The following is a 19558-nucleotide window of genomic DNA, read 5'->3' on the forward strand; positions in this document are numbered from 1 at the left end:
ATAAATACATGAGGCTGCTCTCAGCTAAGCATGGCTGAAGCAACCTGCAGGCCTACAAAAGCAATGAGGCTTTATAGGCCAAGAAGCCACACCCCACAGTCGGACACACCCAGTGATCACACACACTAGGAAGGGGATTAACCCTTCCAACACCAGGGAAGGGAAAACACCACTTAAAGGAGACGTGCACACAATAACATAAAACACAGTGCACACATCCACACATCACACACAAAACCGCATGCGCAGCGTAGCGAGCTGCATGGCACAGCTCAGCCTGCTACGCTGCCACATACATACTGTTGCCAGCGGCAACCACAGGTGAGGCCAATACCACAGTCCTCACCTGTGATTGAACACCAATGAAAACCGCTGACAACCGCATGCGGTTCAGGAGTCACGGTCATAACCATGGCCGTGACATCTCAAGGCTCCATGTGTCTTCTCTTCATCTTCTCCAGCAAACAACAACCCCCAACAGACTCGAGAGTGAGTGTAAGAAGACCACCCCTTGTCTGTCCCTGTCATTTATACTATAGATACAGGCGTGTCTTTACTAATGTATGGGCTTATACATTGTCATATATGGTAGACTTCAAATATAGGTCTTGACGTTCCCATACAGACCTCCTATTGCCAAGTGTATTACTATAAATGGTGTCACTGTGTAGTGTAATACAAACTTTATATTAAATATCAATTAATATTATATCACATATTATTTAACACCATGTAGGACTTGGAGCTGCTGACTGACAGAGACAATTGTCTCCAATGCTCTCCGGGTCTGTTTTTCGTGGGACATGAACCAAAGTAGTGTATGCCCCGAGGGTAAAAGCAGAAAAACAGAGGTGTGAATTGCACCTTTGTCCTCTATGGGTCCATGAGCTGTCCATGAGCAGACCACACTGAATGAGGTTGTGAAAACACTACAGTAAAAATGTAAAAGTAATACATAAATAATATATAAATAATACATAATATATAAATAATGCAGAAATAATACATACATAAATAACATATAAATAATTAGAGAAGAAGAAAAAATAATACTGTGATTTCTATCAGGGAAGGAAATTCTCACCGCTAATAGGGTGGAAGGCGTAGAAGACCTGGCTTATGACTGGATCTCTAAGAACCTCTACTGGACGGACCCAAGATATAGAAGCATCAGTGTCATGAGGCTTGTAGATAAGTCGCGAAGAGCGATCATTCAGAATTTAAATCAGCCTCGCTCCATCGTAGTCCACCCTGTGATGGGGTAAGTCTATCCTTTCTTTATTTACTTTCTATTCTCCTTTTGCTGCTTGTGCTTTTTTAACCCGATCAAGAACTGAATTAATAGAGGATGTTGCATTGTATTTCTCATGATCCTGCATCTTTCGCTTCCAACTATTTATTTCTCCTCTGCCGCTGGCAGATGACCACGCGCCGAGATGACTGTAAGGTGATACGCTGCTCTGCATGAAAGGAAGATGCTGACAAGTTATCGTTAGAACTTCTGCCTTTTCCCCACTTCTTTGTATATTGGCATGAAGCCAGAGGAGTCAGCCTTGTCCAGCTCTGTTATTCACTTTAAAGTGCTTCTGTCTCCAGCCTGGAGATAATGTTCCACATTTTACTTGAGATAGCAAACGGAGTCGTCCTGCTGAAATGCAATCTGTTTTATTTATCTTGCATTGTTTCACTTCATACATACAGATACAGAAAATAGTATTAGGTTTTACATTAATGTCACTATAAACTGACTGATTCAGATGACCATGTTAAAAATTATCCGCGTTGTGGCCCTGTGGTCCGAATGTCCACGGAGGACTTGGGCCTGGTGACCGTCAGTAGCAATTGTCTTCAATGCTCTCCAGGTCTGTTTTCCGTGGGACACGAAACAGAGTAGTGTATGCTCCGAGGGTAAAAGCTGAAAAACAGAGGTGTGAATTGCACCTTTGTCTTGTATGGGTCCATGAGCTGTCCATGAGCAGACCGTTCCACACACGGACAAAAAAATACGGCTTCCAGAATATATATTTTTTAAACCCTTATTGACCACCAATATGTCTTTTTATAGCAATCACTAAGAGAACTTAGGCTTGGCTGCCGTCTTTTTACGATGGTCTAGTCCAGGGACAGCAACCTCTGGCACTCCAGGTGTCCTGAAACTACAACTCCCAGAATGCTCAATTCACTTTTATAGCTGTTAGAAGAACAGCTGAGCATGTTTGCATGATGGGAGTTGTAGTTTCACAGCAGCTGGAGTGTCGAAGGTTGCTGATCCCTGGTCTAGTCGAAGAGCTGTTCCCTGTATTAGAATAGAAAAGTCAGCTTCCATGACATGCTTTGCACTACATTTCTTTGGTTGCCTTTTGTCTATTTTGTAGGTTTCTTTATTGGACTGACTGGTACCGACCCGCTAAAATTATGAGGTCTTGGTGTGATGGATCACATGCATCGCCAATTGTGAATACAACTCTTGGATGGCCAAATGGTTTGGCAATGGACTGGAGGTAAATTGCTTATTTTCGTAAGCTTAGATCTTCTTTGTTTATTTCGTTGGATGCAATGTAAGGTTAGATATGCAATCCCCCCCGAAAGATCATTAATTTTAATAGGACCGATACCCAGCTGTCCCCCTGTGTGGCAGGATATTGCTGAGATTGGGTGGGGCTGTGCCCCTTTAGCTCAGAAGACAAGTCATTACCATTCCTTTCTGCAATGCCTTGAGGAATAGGCACCAACCCTTACTGCATGGCAGTTATCAGGGCTGCCTTATGTCATGGTATGTCACATATGTCAACGGGTCTACCGCTTTATAGGGCAACATTATGTGCAGACATGGCATATCTTTGCACAATATTTTTTTCAAAAGAAAGTATTTATGTATTTATTTTATGCACTTTTATAGCGCGACTATATTCCGCAGCGCTTTACAGACATTAGCATCCAACTGTCCCCAATGGGGCTCTAAAAGTAGGGAGTTTATAGTCATACTAGTGTGTCTGGGTATAACAGACCTATTTTTATATAAATCATGTGTACTCTAAGAAAGTGTAAATTATAGATTTTAAGACATAATAGAGGGAATACGAAGGTTTAGCTTATATACATCTATTTGAAGAACATTTTCTGAACTCTAGGTAGAGTGGTCTGTAGTCCTGTCTAGCTTGACATATCGTACAGTGATACATCTCCTGTCCTGAATCAGTGCATAATCAACCATGTTGGTCGGCACTCAGATCTTTCAGTATCTTTTCCACTGGTCTACTTATATGGAGCAGAAGACACTTTTGGGTTCCTTTAGGCTCCAGGGCTTGGGTACAAGTGCATCCTCTGTACCCCTGTAGTGACACCACTGCCAGTAACAGATAAGGAGCCAATAATTAGAAGACACTTTTGGGCTATAAGTATAGTGGTCTAGTGGGCAACTGCCCCCCCCCCCCAGGGTGAAAAACTGCCACGTAGATGTTGGTACCAGGTAGGTACTATCTTACCAGTGTTTTAAGTGTGAATTTTACGGCCCTGATTCATCCAGACCAGTATCTGCACCGCCGGAGGAGCCATGTAATTTACAATGAGGCGTACACCTTATCATAAATTACATGGCTCCTCCGGCAGAGAAATCTACAGCTGCTCTGAGCTTCCATAGATTTCAGTCGTTATTCGTGAAGATGGCCCTGCGCACACCCCTCACCAATTTTACAAAAGGGGGTTTGGCAAGGGCACCGTAAAATGCCGATTACAAGTAGAAAAGTCGCAATGACATTGAAAAGTTTTAAATCCGGTGGATTTATGACTTTTCTATGGCAAAAACAGGCATAGAGGGAATAATGAATTTCCATCAGTTTTTTTATTTAATTTAATTGGTCTTCCTCTAACTAAAACAACAAACCTACATTAATCAAAGGCCAATACCTATATAATATAGACACTCGTGTATTATGCCCTATCCCAAGAAAATAGGCTAAATCGCAATGTGCACAGTTTTAGGTGCTCCCTAAAAACACATCTTTTTAGGGTGGCCTATCACATCCCCTGATCTAACCCCTCTCCACATATAGCCCATTTATCATCAGCTCCTGATCCTCCACCAAACTGTCCACCGCACCCATGCACTCAGAGGCTACACATATCGGCTGGTGACCGTTCATGCAGCTTTATATCTACTCCCCTATTTTCCCAGGATGGCCGGAGCATTGTACAAAACAAGCACTTTTATCTTTTGTGTCACCCCTTTTCACTCATAGATTGTAAGCTCTTGCGAGCAGGACCCTCATTCCTCTTGTTGTAATTATGGACTTGTCTATTGCTGTGTTATTTATGACTGTTTGTACATGAACCCCTGAACTGTAAAGCGCTGCAGAATATGTTGGCGCTATAGAAATAAGGATTATTATTATTTATTAAACCACATGTCAGGGTACTCATGAATATGTCAACCAAAGAAAGTGTAGTCTCATCTAAATGTCCATCCGCCACTCTGATGCGTCCACCTTGTGCCAGTCACTGCACTGGTTGTCCATACCGTGTAGAATTCAATGTAAATTGCTCACTCTCCCCAAAACTCGCCAGAGTGCTGCACCTCCCTACATCTCCGCCCTCAACCCCACTTCCACCCTACCTGTGCTCTCCATTCTGCTAATGATTCATAACTGACTTCCTCCATAATCCGAACCTCTCACCCTGGTCTCACAAGCTGCACCAGTTCTCTAGAATGCACTACCCCAGTCGACTAGGTTAACTCCTGACAACCACAGTTTTAGGTGTGCCCTAAAAAAACGCCTTTTTAGGGAGGCCTATCACCTTTCCTACAACCTTCCAATAAATAGCAGCTCACCTCTCCAGGCATGTCCATTGTATTAACTACTTGCATTCCCCATGTAATAACAATTCTGGAGAATCTATTGTTATGGCTCTATGTTGTGTTATTCCTCTACTAGAAGTTATGAATGAATTGCCAGCAGCTTGCAGTAAAGGTACAGATGGGTGTTACCAGCTGGGGGTGTGTCTTTGCACAGTGTGACACCAGCAGCACTGATTGGACAGAGTAAGACACACCCCTTACTGGTAACACCCAGCAGTACCTTTACTGTAGACTGCTGCCAATTTATTTGTAAATTTCTATCAGGAATAATACAGGAATGGCAAAACATAGAGTCAAAAGAATGGATACCACCATACACCATGCACTCAAAAGCCCTACAGATACAGGATGGTGGCCAGCTTGTAATGTATGACTTTGTTTGTACCTATACCCTCCCATTGTAAGGTGCTGCAGAATATGCTGGGGCTGTAGAAATAAAGATAATTATTAGTATTGTTATTTTTATTTTAATGAAATAACGAATATATTTTGTGAATAGCTCACTACGGATCTATTGGGCGGATGCTTTCTTTGATAAAGTGGAACACAGCAATTTTGATGGCTCTGACCGACAAACTCTTAGCAGAATAACACAGATGACACATCCCTTTGGCCTCACTATTTATGGAGGTAAGGTATCTTAGAGCAGCGGGTCCTAAGGAGTCCTTCCTTAAAGGGAATCTATCAGCAGATTTGTACCTATGACGCTGGCTGACCTGTTACATGTGCGCTTGGCAGCTAAATAGACATCTGTGTTGGCCCCATGTTTATATGTGCCCGCATTACTGAGAAAAATGTTTTAATATATAGAAATTAGCCTCTAGGGGCAACACGGTTTCCATTACACCTAGAGGCTCTGCTCTCTCTCTGCAACTCTCACACCCTTTGCACTTTTGATTGACAGGACCATGCAGTGAAAATGTCATCCCACCGGGTCCTGTCAAAGTGCAGAGGGCACGGCAGTTGCACAGAGAGCAGAGCCTCTAGCCCCCATTGCTCATAGAGGCTCATTTACATATATTAAGACTAAATCTGATGTCCTTTAAAGAGGACCATTTAGCTCTTATTACGGCACATATCAGTTTAAGCGAATATTTGTATCCCTCAAGAAATAACCATTCTGGAGTTTCTTTTCTTAGAACGGTTCCTTGTGCTGTTCCTCATACATTTCCAGGAAGGATAAGAGAGGATCAGCACAATGCAGCTCTGGTCTAGAATCGTACATTGTGAATAATTTAAATATTTAATAAATCAGACATGTTAGGATAGCCGACAGACCCTCTTTAAAGAGAACCGGTCACCATGAAGATGCAGCGCAATCTGGAAGCAGCCTGTTATAGAGCAGGAGGAGCTGAGCAGAGTGACACGGCATTTAGTTTTATGAGGAAAGTTTCAGGAAAATATTCTGTGCATGTTTGTTTCAATGTAACAGTGATATATAGTTGACAAACAACTCAGTTAACACGTATAACCATTTGGAACATAATAAAGTCCACCCTGTTTGATCTTTTTTCCCCCTTGATTCTATCAATGGACATGAGGCACCATAAACGTGAAAAATCTCGTAATAGAAATGTTGTACTTATGATTGCCTTTAGGTAACAGTAATGGGGCTACACTGCACTTCTTCCCTACAGAGAAGATGAGCTATTTGAGACAGCTGTGGAAGTTCTTGTTCTGTGGGATGGTAGTGGGTAGGAGTTAGGCCCCCTGTACTCTATATATGCCCCGGTGACATCAATGACATGCTACGTGTACAAAAGATATAGGGAATTAGTTCATTTTTCGAGTTATTATTATTTCTCATGCAATATAGAAGAATAAAGTATATTCATTTAGTGACCCCTTTCTTGGCTAAATGAGTGTATATACAATTACTATTTCTCATCCAGGCTATGCATACTTAACTGACTGGAGGCTGCAGGCCATTGTCCGGGTCAGGAAATATGATGGCGGAGAAATGACAATCATTCGCAGAGGAATTAGTAATATTGCACATGTGAAATCGTTTGATGCCGGCATTCAGATAGGTACGTCAGTTATGTTTCCTATGGGTACAGAACTTGGTACCATTATCTTAGAAGCACATTTCCACTGCTTTATCTTGACTTTGATCTTGTCCATACATGTTCCGCTGACGAGGTCATTGTGATCTCGATATTCCAGGGTCAAATCAGTGCAATCGTCCAACAAATCCAAACGGAGATTGCAGTCACTTCTGTTTCCCGGTCCCTAACTACCAAAGGGTTTGTGGCTGCCCCTATGGGTTGAGGCTCCGTCCTGATCAAGTCTCTTGCGTGGAAGATCCATCAAATGAACCCCCAACAATGCAATGTGGTCTTTATTCATTTGCCTGTTCCAACGGCAAGTGTGTTCCTGGTTATTACCGCTGTGATGGTGTCGATGACTGTCATGACAACAGCGATGAACAGGGCTGTGGATCCCCAAGTAAGTGTTTGTGTTTCTATTAAATTGAGGGTCTAGTATGTTTGGTAAACCTTTGCTTTGTTAGTAGTGTCCAGCGAGCATGCTCGGAGGAACACCAGTTCGGCTTGAGCATCGTGTGCGATGCTCGAGTCAGTGTATTTATATCCAATTTAGCCTCTATTTCTGAAAAGTTTCTGCCGGCATTTGAACTCACAACCTTCTACATTAGAGGCAAGGACTTTAACCACTCAGCTATAAAGCTGAATGATAAACTGTGTCAGAAAAACCTCATAGTAGTTTATCATGTAGTAAGTATTCCTATACAGCAGAATTCCTATACATGCAGGTTAACATGTAGCTGTATAGCGCAGTGGTTAAGATTCTTGGCTTTAATGTAGAAGGTTGCGAGTTCAAATCCCAGCAGAAACTTTTTAGAAATAGAGGCTAAATTTAATTTAAACATATGTATATATATAAGTTTTTAGCCATAGTATATTTACATATATATTTATATATAATTAGAATATATAATATATTACAAAATATGTAAATATATTATGGCTAAAAACATCAGTAGTAATTTCCCACATATTATGTATTTATATATATTAGAAGAATGATTTTATATATATATATATATATATATATATATATATATAAAATATATAAATATAACCTAGCCTCTATTTCTGAAACGTTTCTGCCGGGATTTGAACTCACTACCTTCTACATTAGAGCCAAGAACTTTAACCACTATGCTATACAGCAACATTTTAACCTGCACTGAAATATGAAATGATACTTCTGCTGACATAGTTTATCATTCAGCTTTATAGCTGAGTGGTTAAAGTCCTTGCCTCTAATGTAGAAGGTTGTCAGTTCAAATTCTGGCAGAAACTTTTCAGAAATAGAGGCTAAATTAGATTTCAATACACTGGGTATCCCCAAGCACTGACTCTATATATGGAGTCAGAGCAGGGACTCCTAAGCCGCGGACTTACACTGGGGGAATCCCTCACTGTACAACGATCTTCTGCATAGACCTCAGTGGGACCTGGCACCGTCCCCTCTTCAGAGCAGAAGGTGCCTGGTTTAATGCTCGGTTTCTCCCATTGACTTCCATTGTGCTCGGGTGCTCTGTAGAGCACCCGAGCATTGCAAAGTGTTCTACTTGAGCACCAGAGCACCCGTGCTCGATCAACACTATTTGTTTACAGCCAGGCTCCACAGCAATCTTAAAGGCTATGGACAAATTTGGGGGCAGTTTGTTTTTATAATTGCATTTTACTAATTTTGGGCAAAAATATTCATAAGTAAGTATTCAAAAATATTCATTCATTTAAACTTTTCAACAGTTTTTGTTCTACAGCATTCAGGTTTTAGTGCATCTGCAGACTATTGTTTTCTGCTTTCCACTGAATCCGCCAAGGAGCTGCTCTGATAGCTTGATGTGTAGCCCTTATCTCTAAACTCCTGACATCTCATAAACACTGATTTCAGTTAAGAATTTTACTATAATCAGATAAAATTTTAGCTATGAGTGTTTATAAGCTGTCAGGATTTCAGAGTAAAGGGCTACACATCGAATCATCAGAGCAGCTCCCTGGCGGATTCAGTGTAAAGTAGAAAGCAATAGTCTACAGACGAACTGAAAGTGAAAGCTGTAGAACAAAAAATGTTTAATAAAACCAATAAAAAATGATTTTAGCTCAAAATAAGTAAAATTCTGTCATCAAAAATGTCCCCAAAGGAGTTTAAAGCCTATAAGCTATCACAGTAGCTCAAAGTGCAATATTGCACATTATTGCATCTAATGTTAACTAACTCCCTACCGCTCAATTATTTGAGCACATATACAATTACCTTATTTTATATTACCCTATGTATCAGAAGAACTTCACAGAGTTCCATTTGATCATAATATTTTGTCCATTTATGTCATCAGGACATTTAGTGCCATGAATGTCATGAAATTGATGAGGGTATGCTTATGCTTTCCAACAGACAATACATGTTCCTCCAGAGCATTTACGTGCCGCAATGGGCAATGCATCCCCCAGAACTGGCGTTGTGACAAACACAATGACTGTCTTGATGGGAGCGATGAACAGAATTGTCCAACTCAAGGTCCTCGGTCATGTCCTGCCACCTCATACACCTGTAATAACAACCACTGCATCCCAAGGACCTGGCTGTGTGACACAGATAATGACTGCGGAGATGGATCGGATGAACTGAACTGCAGTAAGTGTTCTGTGTTGTTCCTTAGTTGTTTTATTTGCAATTTATTACAGTGTAGTTAAGGATTATTCCCATTATATATATGTAAGAAATATCCACAGGATATGCTATAAAAGGCTGATAGGTGCATGTCCAACTAGCAAGTGTGTTTGGCTGTTTGCATAGCTCCAGTAGAAAAGAATGGAGTTTCGCAGACATTTGTCCATTAATATCCTGTGCATATGGAAATAAACCCTTAAAGAGTTCCAGCACCTGCTCTAGTCTTCCCCTCCAGTCTTTGTATACGTAGCTGCAGCGGTGGATGTGCCTGTATATCTCACGTAACCACTGCAGCCAATCAGTGGCCTCAGTGGTATATGGCACAAGACCGCAGAGGCCAGTGATTGGCTCACATGGAGTACACAGGCACACCAATGCCACAGCCATGGAAACAAAGACCACCAGGAAGAACTGGAGTGCAGTGCTTAAAGCGGGTGGGATTCAACTTATGAATACCATGGGTACCAATTTTTAAACACCATAATTTGAAAAAATCCTTTAAAAGGGTATTGCCATCTCAGACAACGGGGGCATGATGCTAGGATATGCCTCCATTGTATGATAGGTGCGGGTCCCACCTCTTGAATACGTCAAACAGAGGCATAAAACGGGACGTGAACCCACCCTTAGTTAACATGAGACTCCTGTGATATGAAATTCCTATAACATGAGACTCCTATGACATGAGACTCCTTTGTTGTTTAACGCATCTTGATTTTTTATCCGTGTTTGAAGACTTCACCAATACGTGTGAGCCAGGCCAATTCCAATGTCCAGATCATCGCTGTATCGACCCATCTTATGTGTGTGATGGTGACAAAGACTGCGTTGATGGTTCCGATGAAAAAGACTGCAGTAAGTGCCAGCAATAATCAATCAATGCTTTGTGCTGAGCGTGATAGATATTTTATCTACAGTAAATATTTTGCTCTCGCCTAGTTTACAACTGCACAGCCTTGCAGTTTGCATGTGCAAATGGTATCCAGTGCATCAGCAGCTATAAGCAGTGCGATGGAGTGTTTGACTGCAATGATCATTCTGATGAAACAAACTGTCGTAAGTAAACTCACCGAGAAGTACGCTACAAGCTTTCTCCTTGCAAAAAAGTGGTGCAAAAAAGGGTCACCATTTTGGAAATTATACATGCCTGACCTATCCCCAAACCATTTTGTCGGACTAGATGTACCCTAGTATGGTCCACTCAATGAAGAGGGACAATATCTATAGTGTATATACAGTTTAAGCAAATAGAATGTTACAAAAATCAGACCTAGATCAGAAGTGTTCCTCTCAGTCAATAAGTCTTTTGGAGAGGTTTCACTCTATTTGTAACAAACATGCCCCATGTCCATCTATGTGATGGCTTGTCTTCTCTGAAACTTCAAAGATGATGAGTTTGGATATGTAATTAATGAACCTTATTTTTATCATTTCAGCAACTCGACCCGCAGGAATGTGCCATCAGCATGAATTTCAGTGCCAGTCAGATGGGTCATGTATCCCTTCAAACTGGGAATGTGATGTACATCCAGACTGTGTGGATGGTTCTGATGAACACCAGAGTTGTGTGGTTAGAACATGCTCTCCCTCCCAATTTCAATGTGACAATGGAAACTGTATCTATCGTTCCTGGATTTGCGATGGAGACAATGACTGTCGAGACATGAGTGATGAAAAAGACTGCCCAACTCCACCATTCCGCTGTCCCAGCTGGCAGTGGCAGTGCCCAGGCCTAAGCGTATGTGTGAACATCAGCAAAGTATGTGATAACACGCCAGACTGTCCCAATGGGGCAGATGAGTCTCCTCTTTGCAGTAAGTGTGTAGTTGATGTCTGTCATCTTGTGTTTGGTATGTTCTTTATTTAATTTTTTTCTGGAGGTTCTTCTTAATGTTCCACCAGAATCCTCAATCATCGAAAGAACATTTCACTGGGTTGATGATAATTTATCTAACTGCATCTAATACATGATCATGCTTGGATTATTATCCATGGCTAGCTGTACAAAATGATGTTTTCTAAGGCATCTTTCTTCTAAAGATTATATTAATTATCTTCTTTTAATCAGCAACATGAATTAATCAAATGTTAATTAATCAAATGTGCATGATTCACCCTTGATTCTTAATTAATTTTTTCACTTTTTTCTTTCTTTCTTTGAAATCGCAAATTATCAGATGAGCCACAGCCAGGTACTGTGAATTTCTACAAATTAATGTGATTTGTTTCTTAATGCCTAGTAATGCATCTAGGATTAAAAATCAATGCTGCTTACTATGATTTCAAGAATGAAGGACTTGGGTCTATGATCAAATGGGTTGTCTTGGATTAGAGAAAGGGACCTACACTTTTCTCACAAAATAGCAACACTCTTGTCCAGCACCACTGGTATCACAGTTCGACTCCATTCACTTGGATACTATGAATCATTTTTTTAATTCTCTTCAGGCAGTGTGGGAAAAATGCTGCAAAGTAAGAATGCCTTCAAATGCAAAGTGAATGAACAAGTGGAATCTAAATCCAATCAATATTTGGTGTTACCACCGTTGGCCACACCATTAATAATTTTAGGTATGTTTGAAGGAACTCGCCAGGGAGATTGTTCCAAACACCTTATTGGTGTCCTCAATGCTGAGAAATAAAGACAGAGGCTTATCCACCATGCAATACCATCAGGGAGGTATTGGTTGGCTCGAAATTTATTTTGCAGCAGGACAACGACCCAAAACATATAGCCAATGTCATTGCAAGCTATCTTCAGCATAAAGAATAACAGGTGGTCCTGGGAGTGATGATATGGCCCCCCCATATAGCCCTAATCTCAACATCATATGGTCTCTCTGGGATTACATGAAGAGACAGAAGGATTTCAGCAAGCCTACATCCACAGAAGATCTGTGGTTAGTTCTCCAAGATGTCTGGTCACACCAAATATTCATTGGATTTAGATTTCTGTCATGGTCCCTCTTGTGACAGGGGTGAGAAGATCGGATAGACTTGCTGCACGTGAGACTGCTTGTTATCAGTGATGAGGCTCTATTTAGGTCCGCCTCACACTGCTGACCATGCGGTTGATATTTCCTCTTGGAGTTGCTTGAGCTTGTTTGTCTTGGATCTCCTGCTTCTCCCTACATCTCTAAGCTAAGTACTAGTTGCCTTTTTTGTTTGTTGTTCTTTGGTGTGTTTTGGTTCTAAGCCTCAGGGAGATGCGGGTTTCTTCATCTGGGAAAGAACCAGCTGTCTCTTTTCCCGCTACCTATCCTAGGGATCGTCAGTTTTAGCAGGGCATAGGTATCCGGCGTATGAGCATTTCCACCATCAGGATCTGCTCATACTGGCAGGAGTTAGAGAAAGGCCTAGGGATTACTAGGAAGTCACCATCCCTCTTCCTTAGCTTTTGAGGCCTAGACTGTTGTCTATTTCATTTGTGTATACCTTGTGTTTTCCCCTTCCCCATTACCCGTGACAATTTCATTTTTGTTCATTCAATTTGCTCTCTGTCAATTGAAAAAAAATTATTATAAATATTTCTTACTTTGCATCATTTTCCCCCCACGCCTCCCTAAATCTTTTGCACAGTACTGTATGTATACGTGCTGGTGTATTCTTTTGCATGAAAGTAGCTGACTTATTACCGTATACTATGGATAACAGATGGTACTCCAGGGCTGTTCTGCTGGCAGACTCTGGGCCATATGTGGCTTTCCAATGCTTGCTTGCCTCCTAGAAAGTAATTACAGAATAAAACTTCTCTACTGGCCTTTTTCTGCTTTTGCAAAAAGTGCAACAGGAAGTTACAACAGACTGTTTGTCCTCTTTGCTTTAGCTTCATTGTAAATTGTCACTTTTGTGTTACTTTTACATGTCATTATGTATCTGATAGTTTCTGATTCACTTCCCGTTGCCACTTTTTGCAGATATGGCAACCTCTATAAATAAAAAAAGTAAAAGAACCAAGTAAAAACTTTTGCCCATGTTCTATATTCAAATTTGCTATGACAAACTATTTTACTATTGGAGTGGAAATTGCTTCTAATAAATGCTGAGGGTTATGTTTTAAGGTTTTTTTTAAGTTTTGCAACCACGTTTAATTGCTTTAATTCAGTTGAAAATAATTCAACTTTGTGAGTAGTCTTTGGAAAATGTTCTCCCATTTTATTTCTACAGCTCCTATGCGTATACCGTTTAGTCTTATTCTGCAGTCCTACTCTCTTCCAATCTGCCCTCTAGTACTTGCTGACTTAAAGGGTTATTCCCATCTGAATATTTATGGCGTAACAGGATATGCTGTAAGTGGCCGATAGCTGTGGGTCCCACCTCTTATACTTGCACCTGTCTCGAGAATGGAGCCACACATTGCAACCCGACCGAATGGTGTGGCTCTCTTCATTAACTTTCATGGGAGTTCAGAAAATTGCCAAGTGAGCATGCTCAGCTATTTTTGGCAAGTGTATGGCCAATTTTACACAAGGGGGCAGATACAGGGGAGTAGGAATGCAGTATTACTGTTTAAAATCCCTAATACACTGTATGTCCGCTAAGGTTTTAATACTCTTGCCTTGTATATACAGATCAGGAGAGCTGCACTGACAGTAATGGTGGTTGCACTCATGGATGTATTCAAGGACCTTTTGGAGCCCAGTGCACCTGTCCAGTTGGATACCAGCTGTTGAATGACTCTAAAACCTGTGACGATATCAATGAGTGTCTAATTCCTGGGATTTGCAGTCAAAGCTGTAATAATGAGCGTGGCTCCTTCAGATGTGACTGTGATGAGGGTTATATTTTAGAACCCAATGGAAGAACTTGTAAAGCCTCCGGTAGGTTACCTGCAGAAATCTTGGGTAGAATTACAAATAAGAAACATCACTAGCTTCCATTGTTATGTATGTACTATTCTGATTATTCTGGTTTTCTTCTGTAGGTTATGAGTTTGTGGTTGAATTGTCCTTATTTTTCACCATCCTTGTTTTTCAGAGTTTGGCAATCTGTTGCTGTTGGTGGCAAGTCGTAACCAGATTGTCGCAGACAATATCAGCACACAGGCTCACAACATTTACTCAGTGATAAGGGATGGACGCAATATAGTGGCCGTGGATTTTGATTCTGTTACTGATCGAATTTTCTGGTCTGACACGACGCAGGATAAAATATGGACTGCTTATACCAATGGGACAGACAGGAAAATTGTAAGTTTCATCAAAAGAGGAAAGCTTAAAAAATGCCCAAGGGGGATTTTGTAACATACATATATATGGGAGGGGGGATTTATATGGTTATGATTATCTACATTTGCTAAACCGTCTTATAAAGTTTTGCAATATGTTAGGTTATAGGCAGTGCAGCTATGTTTGGGCTACCTTCTTAATACTGAGCTTGTATGACCCTATAGTCTCTAATGTTTATACTGTATCTTATACAATATTGGAGACCCATGTTCAATTGTTACCATTGGATCTCTCAGTGGATAGGTTATAAATGTCTCATAGGTGGAGATCCCACCATTGAGGGCTGGCCATACACATGAGATAGTGGTCCCATGATTCGATACCGTATCTGTCAACTGCTCATTTGGCCGACAGATATCTCTCCCTATCTCCCTGTACACGTTTTCTTGCCTTGTCCAAGCCTGCGTCGGTTGTCATTGAGAAGAGGGGAGAAAGCCATTGACAACGGTTCATCTTCCAAAAGGATCAAGCAGTTCATATACAATTGCCTGATACTTATCTCCCCCAACACATCCCATTGGTGCAGAGGTGGGAGGCTATCATCAGGGGTGGACTGTACCACAACCGACAAAACAAGCAGTAGCTATTGTTTTAAAAAATAAATCCCTAAAAGGGCTAACATACCGGCTGTATAGCCGCTTCACATGAACTTGGGCCCAGAGAGGCCCTTCCTATCTGTAAAGCAGTAGCAGACGTGCCTAGGATGCTCTGCTAAGGTGAGAGTCGGGCTTAGCTGGCTGTTGGGGCAGAGGTTAGAGGTGTGATGGGGCAGAGCTTATTGGGGAAATGGGCCAGAAGCCCCCAGACATAACTTTTTTTGGGTCCTCAGAAATGTCAAATCCACCCTTAGCAGTGGCGTAACTACGACTGACTGGGCCCCACAGCAAATTTTTGAATGGGGCCCCCAAGCAACTTTTTCGCAAAACCCCAACTCACATACAGCCCCAACTGCTGTGGCTAGTCAAGACTGAGCTCTCAGACGAGGCCTGGTAGCCGCTCCGTACATTTCCTACAGCGTCACTGTATATAATGTCATTGTATGCTACTGTTGAGGGGGCCCTGACAATATAATCTTTTAGTCTTCCTACTGAGGGGGCCCCTTGTGGGTTTGGGCCCCAAAGCAGCTACTTCCCCTGCTTTCCCTATAGTTACGCTCCTGACCCTTAGGTTTCATACAAGTTAGATGGTAAAGGAGTTCTGCTGAAATAGTTTCAGTGACATGTATCTGATGTTTATGACCAGCTTAATCCATATGGCCTTCATGTTGATGGATTATCAGTTCAGATCACTGCTGTTATCAGACATAAGGCCTGTATTAGACCAGCAGATGAGGCTGACGATTGTTGGGAAGGAAGCGTTCCTTCCCGACAAACTTTTGCTATTACATGCAGCGATCTCCTCCACAGTATGGGGATGAGCGATCACTAATGACATTGCTCGTCCTCATACAGAATCATTGGTTGTCGGCAGCAGAACATGATTAGGCGGCGCGATCTGCCGCTGGCAATGATTTTTTAGCATGTATAAAAATTGCTATTGCCCAATGAATGAGCGTTTGCTCATTCATCGCTGTAATCGGCAGCGCTTTTACACAGACAGATAATCGCTCACAAGCATTCCTACGAATGCTTGTTAGCGATGATCTGGCCGACTATTTGCAGCCCTAACTATTGGATTGCCTGTTCAAAATCCTTATATAGTATCTATGCTTGCTATCCAGATAAGATTAGATGTTGTGCCTTTGAGCTGATTATTCTGACCACTCCAAAAACCTAAAAAAAGCGTGACCATGCCGTTGTTTTTGCAGATTTTTGACAGTGGTGTCACCGTGACGGAAAGCATTGCTGTGGACTGGGTAGGACGAAATCTTTACTGGACTGACTATATTTTGGAGACAATCGAAGTCTCTCGACTCGATGGGACACACAGGGCTGTCCTCATCAGTGAGAACGTGACAAATCCTCGAGGACTTGTGTTGGATCCTAGAACAGAGTAAGAATAATTAAATTTTTATAATAGTTTTGGGAATGGAGAAAAGTGACACAGGTTTTTAATTAAGTAAAAAAAATGATTGTACTTCATTTAGGCTACTTTCACACTTGCGGCAGAGTGATCCGGCAAGTTTTTTCAGTCGCCGGAACTGCCTGCCGGATCAGGCAATCTGCATGCAAACAGACAGCATTTGTAGACGGATCTGGATGCGGATCCGTCTTAGAAATGCATTGCAAGAACGGATCCGTCTCTCCAGATGTCATCCGGAGAAATGGATCCGTTATATATATTTTTTCACATTTTTACCGGTCTGCGCATCCGCAGACTGGAAGGACGGATCCGGCATTGCGGTATTTTTAATGCTGGATATGGCACTAATACATTTCAATGTAAATTAATGCCGGCAACTGATCCGGAATTTTGGACAGAGATAATACCGCAGCATGCTCCGTCCAAAACGCCGTTTAGTGACTGTACTGATGCATCCTGAACGGATCTCTCTCCATTCAGAATGCATGGGGATGAAACTGATCAGTTCTCTTCTAGTATTGAGCCCCTATGACGGAACTCGCTGCCAGAAAAGAAAAACGCTACTGTGAAAGTACCCTAATTACATTTTTCATGCTCAGTTTTCCTTTAAAAGGAATTTTCAAGTTTCTACAACAATCTTTTTAGAGTACAGCCACTCCAACGCTGCAGATTTTCCATAGCAGAATTGCCTGCTGAAAGTCCCCACCGTTTACAGAAGCAGTGAAGTGAATATGATATTCATAAATGTCACCCGTACCTTGTGGAGCACGTCAATTTGTGTTGCAGATTTCATCCTAGTTTAAAGTGCATTTCTACAGCAAAATCCACATTATTTGGCGGGGATTTTGCTATGTATGGCCGTACCCTTTGCTAATTTCACGTGAGAAAATTTTCCAACAGGATTGCAAACAGACAGCATCTGGACTGAATCCTGACCTTTTCATTTCAATGGGTATATGCCCATGAACATCGTTTTTCTATATTACCGTTTTTCACAAATCTTGACCCATAGAAATGAATGGGGATCCAAAAAAAAAAAAACAGACGGCACCCAGGTGCAATGCGTTTTTTACTGGTGGTTGCTTGGAGATGTTGAGTGGTATTCTTCAGTTTTTTCTTCGTGTTTGGAAAACGGATGCTAACCGGATGGATAAAACTGAAACACTAATCAAAATAGCAGACAAAACTGATTGGACTCCCATGAAAAACCACCAGTTTTCACTGAACAGACCCTGACACATTCCGTGTAAGAGGTCTTACTGTCAAAAATCAGTGCTCCCCATTGTCGGTCCCCAGTACAGCACACCAAATTGGTTGCAGTGACATTGTATTTATAGGGACATCAGATGTCTAATAGCTGCCATTGAAGGTTGAATTCCTATGATGAAAATCCACTTCAGTAAACATCTCCATGTCCTACAGCCATTGTTCAACATGGCCAGGTGACATGACGTCGCTATGTGCTCAGCATCACTGCAGCCTTTGCAACAATGTTAGGATCCGTGATAGTATATCATTTTATTTTTTTATTCTTGCAGAGTGGCAGTGTTTTTGTGGTTCTTCAGACCCTTCTTTTTGTCTTGTTGCTTCTGTAATGCTCTGGGCCTCACACAATCCCCAATGAAATAAAATCCACCCCGGAATAAAAAACCTCCTGGAAGACGGTTCACAAAACTGTAAACCATGGATATTGTTGATGCCTACATTGTACTTCATATTTTTTATCTTGTAACAGTTTAATTTTGATATTTTTATTTTGTGCCAATTTTATTTATTTAGCCCCCAATTACTACTAAATATACATTTTGATCATTGAAGACCAGTTTATTTTGCCATCTGAAGTATACAGTACAAATAATGAAACTGTTCCTGATCTATATAATGTAACAAGATGTATGAAGACAATGATGCAAATGAAAGAATATAATTTCCCTCCCTTTCATTATGGGTCAAAACGTGAGATTTTCTGCATAATTATGCAAATGTAACCCTGATTTTCTTTTTGTTTCCAGTGCCCGGCTAATGTTTTGGACGGACTGGGGAAGAAGTCCTAGAATAGAAAGGTCCAGTATGGATGGAACCTTAAGAACAGTTATCATTTCAGAGAAGATTTATTGGCCCAATGGACTAACTATTGATTATCCCACTAAGCGCCTCTACTTTGCAGATGCCTATCTTGACTACATTGACTACTGTGATTACAATGGAAATAACAGAAGGCAGGCCTTGGCCAGTGATTTGGTGAGTGTAGCTGGACACAGACATGAGATAAGGGTGGGCGGTCACGTTCTCTCTGAATGTTGCTTTGGTCTATCGTGTTGTCTATTTTTTCAGTGGTAATTGTAATCTGAATCTTATGTTGTAAACATAATGGGGGTTGACCCATCTGGGTCATCACTAGGATATGGCATCAGTGTCAATAGGTGTGGGTCTCACCTCTAGGACCCACTCCTGTCTCAACAATGGGGCCCCCTAAGTGAACAGAGAGCAGCTACCCTCTGTTCACCTCTGTGGTAGTCCCAAAAATAGCCGAGTGTTATTTCCGTCAGTCCCATTGCATTGAATGGAGAGCTGGCTGCGCTTGTGCGGTGCAGTTTCTACTTAGGGGTCAGATAGTTGAAATCCAACATGCCTGATCCTTAAAGGGGTATTTCCATCTCAGACACTGGAAGCATATCGCTAGTATATGCCCCCATTGTCTGATAGGTGTGGGTCACACCTCTGGGATCAGCACCTAAACTGAGAA

The 19558-nt window shown here is 41.5% G+C and overlaps 1 protein-coding gene across 2 annotated transcripts in view; it reads left to right on the plus strand.

Moving 5' to 3' along the window:
- LRP2 (LDL receptor related protein 2) overlaps window positions 1-19558 on the plus strand; it is a 199830-nt gene that overhangs the window by 96366 nt on the left and 83906 nt on the right. For both annotated transcript variants that reach the window (XM_040441900.1, XM_040441901.1), the window contains exons 17-29: window positions 1069-1261; window positions 2376-2501; window positions 5355-5485; window positions 6748-6885; window positions 7022-7303; window positions 9287-9526; window positions 10298-10417; window positions 10502-10618; window positions 10999-11376; window positions 14134-14382; window positions 14540-14751; window positions 16598-16782; window positions 18825-19053. In XM_040441900.1, the coding sequence (XP_040297834.1) occupies window positions 1069-1261; window positions 2376-2501; window positions 5355-5485; window positions 6748-6885; window positions 7022-7303; window positions 9287-9526; window positions 10298-10417; window positions 10502-10618; window positions 10999-11376; window positions 14134-14382; window positions 14540-14751; window positions 16598-16782; window positions 18825-19053 (2600 nt within the window). The remainder of the gene's footprint in view (window positions 1-1068; window positions 1262-2375; window positions 2502-5354; window positions 5486-6747; window positions 6886-7021; window positions 7304-9286; window positions 9527-10297; window positions 10418-10501; window positions 10619-10998; window positions 11377-14133; window positions 14383-14539; window positions 14752-16597; window positions 16783-18824; window positions 19054-19558) is intronic.

The sequence above is a fragment of the Bufo bufo genome, chromosome 7 (assembly GCF_905171765.1).
Source record: "Bufo bufo chromosome 7, aBufBuf1.1, whole genome shotgun sequence".
In the NCBI taxonomy this organism is placed as follows: Eukaryota; Metazoa; Chordata; class Amphibia; order Anura; family Bufonidae; genus Bufo; species Bufo bufo.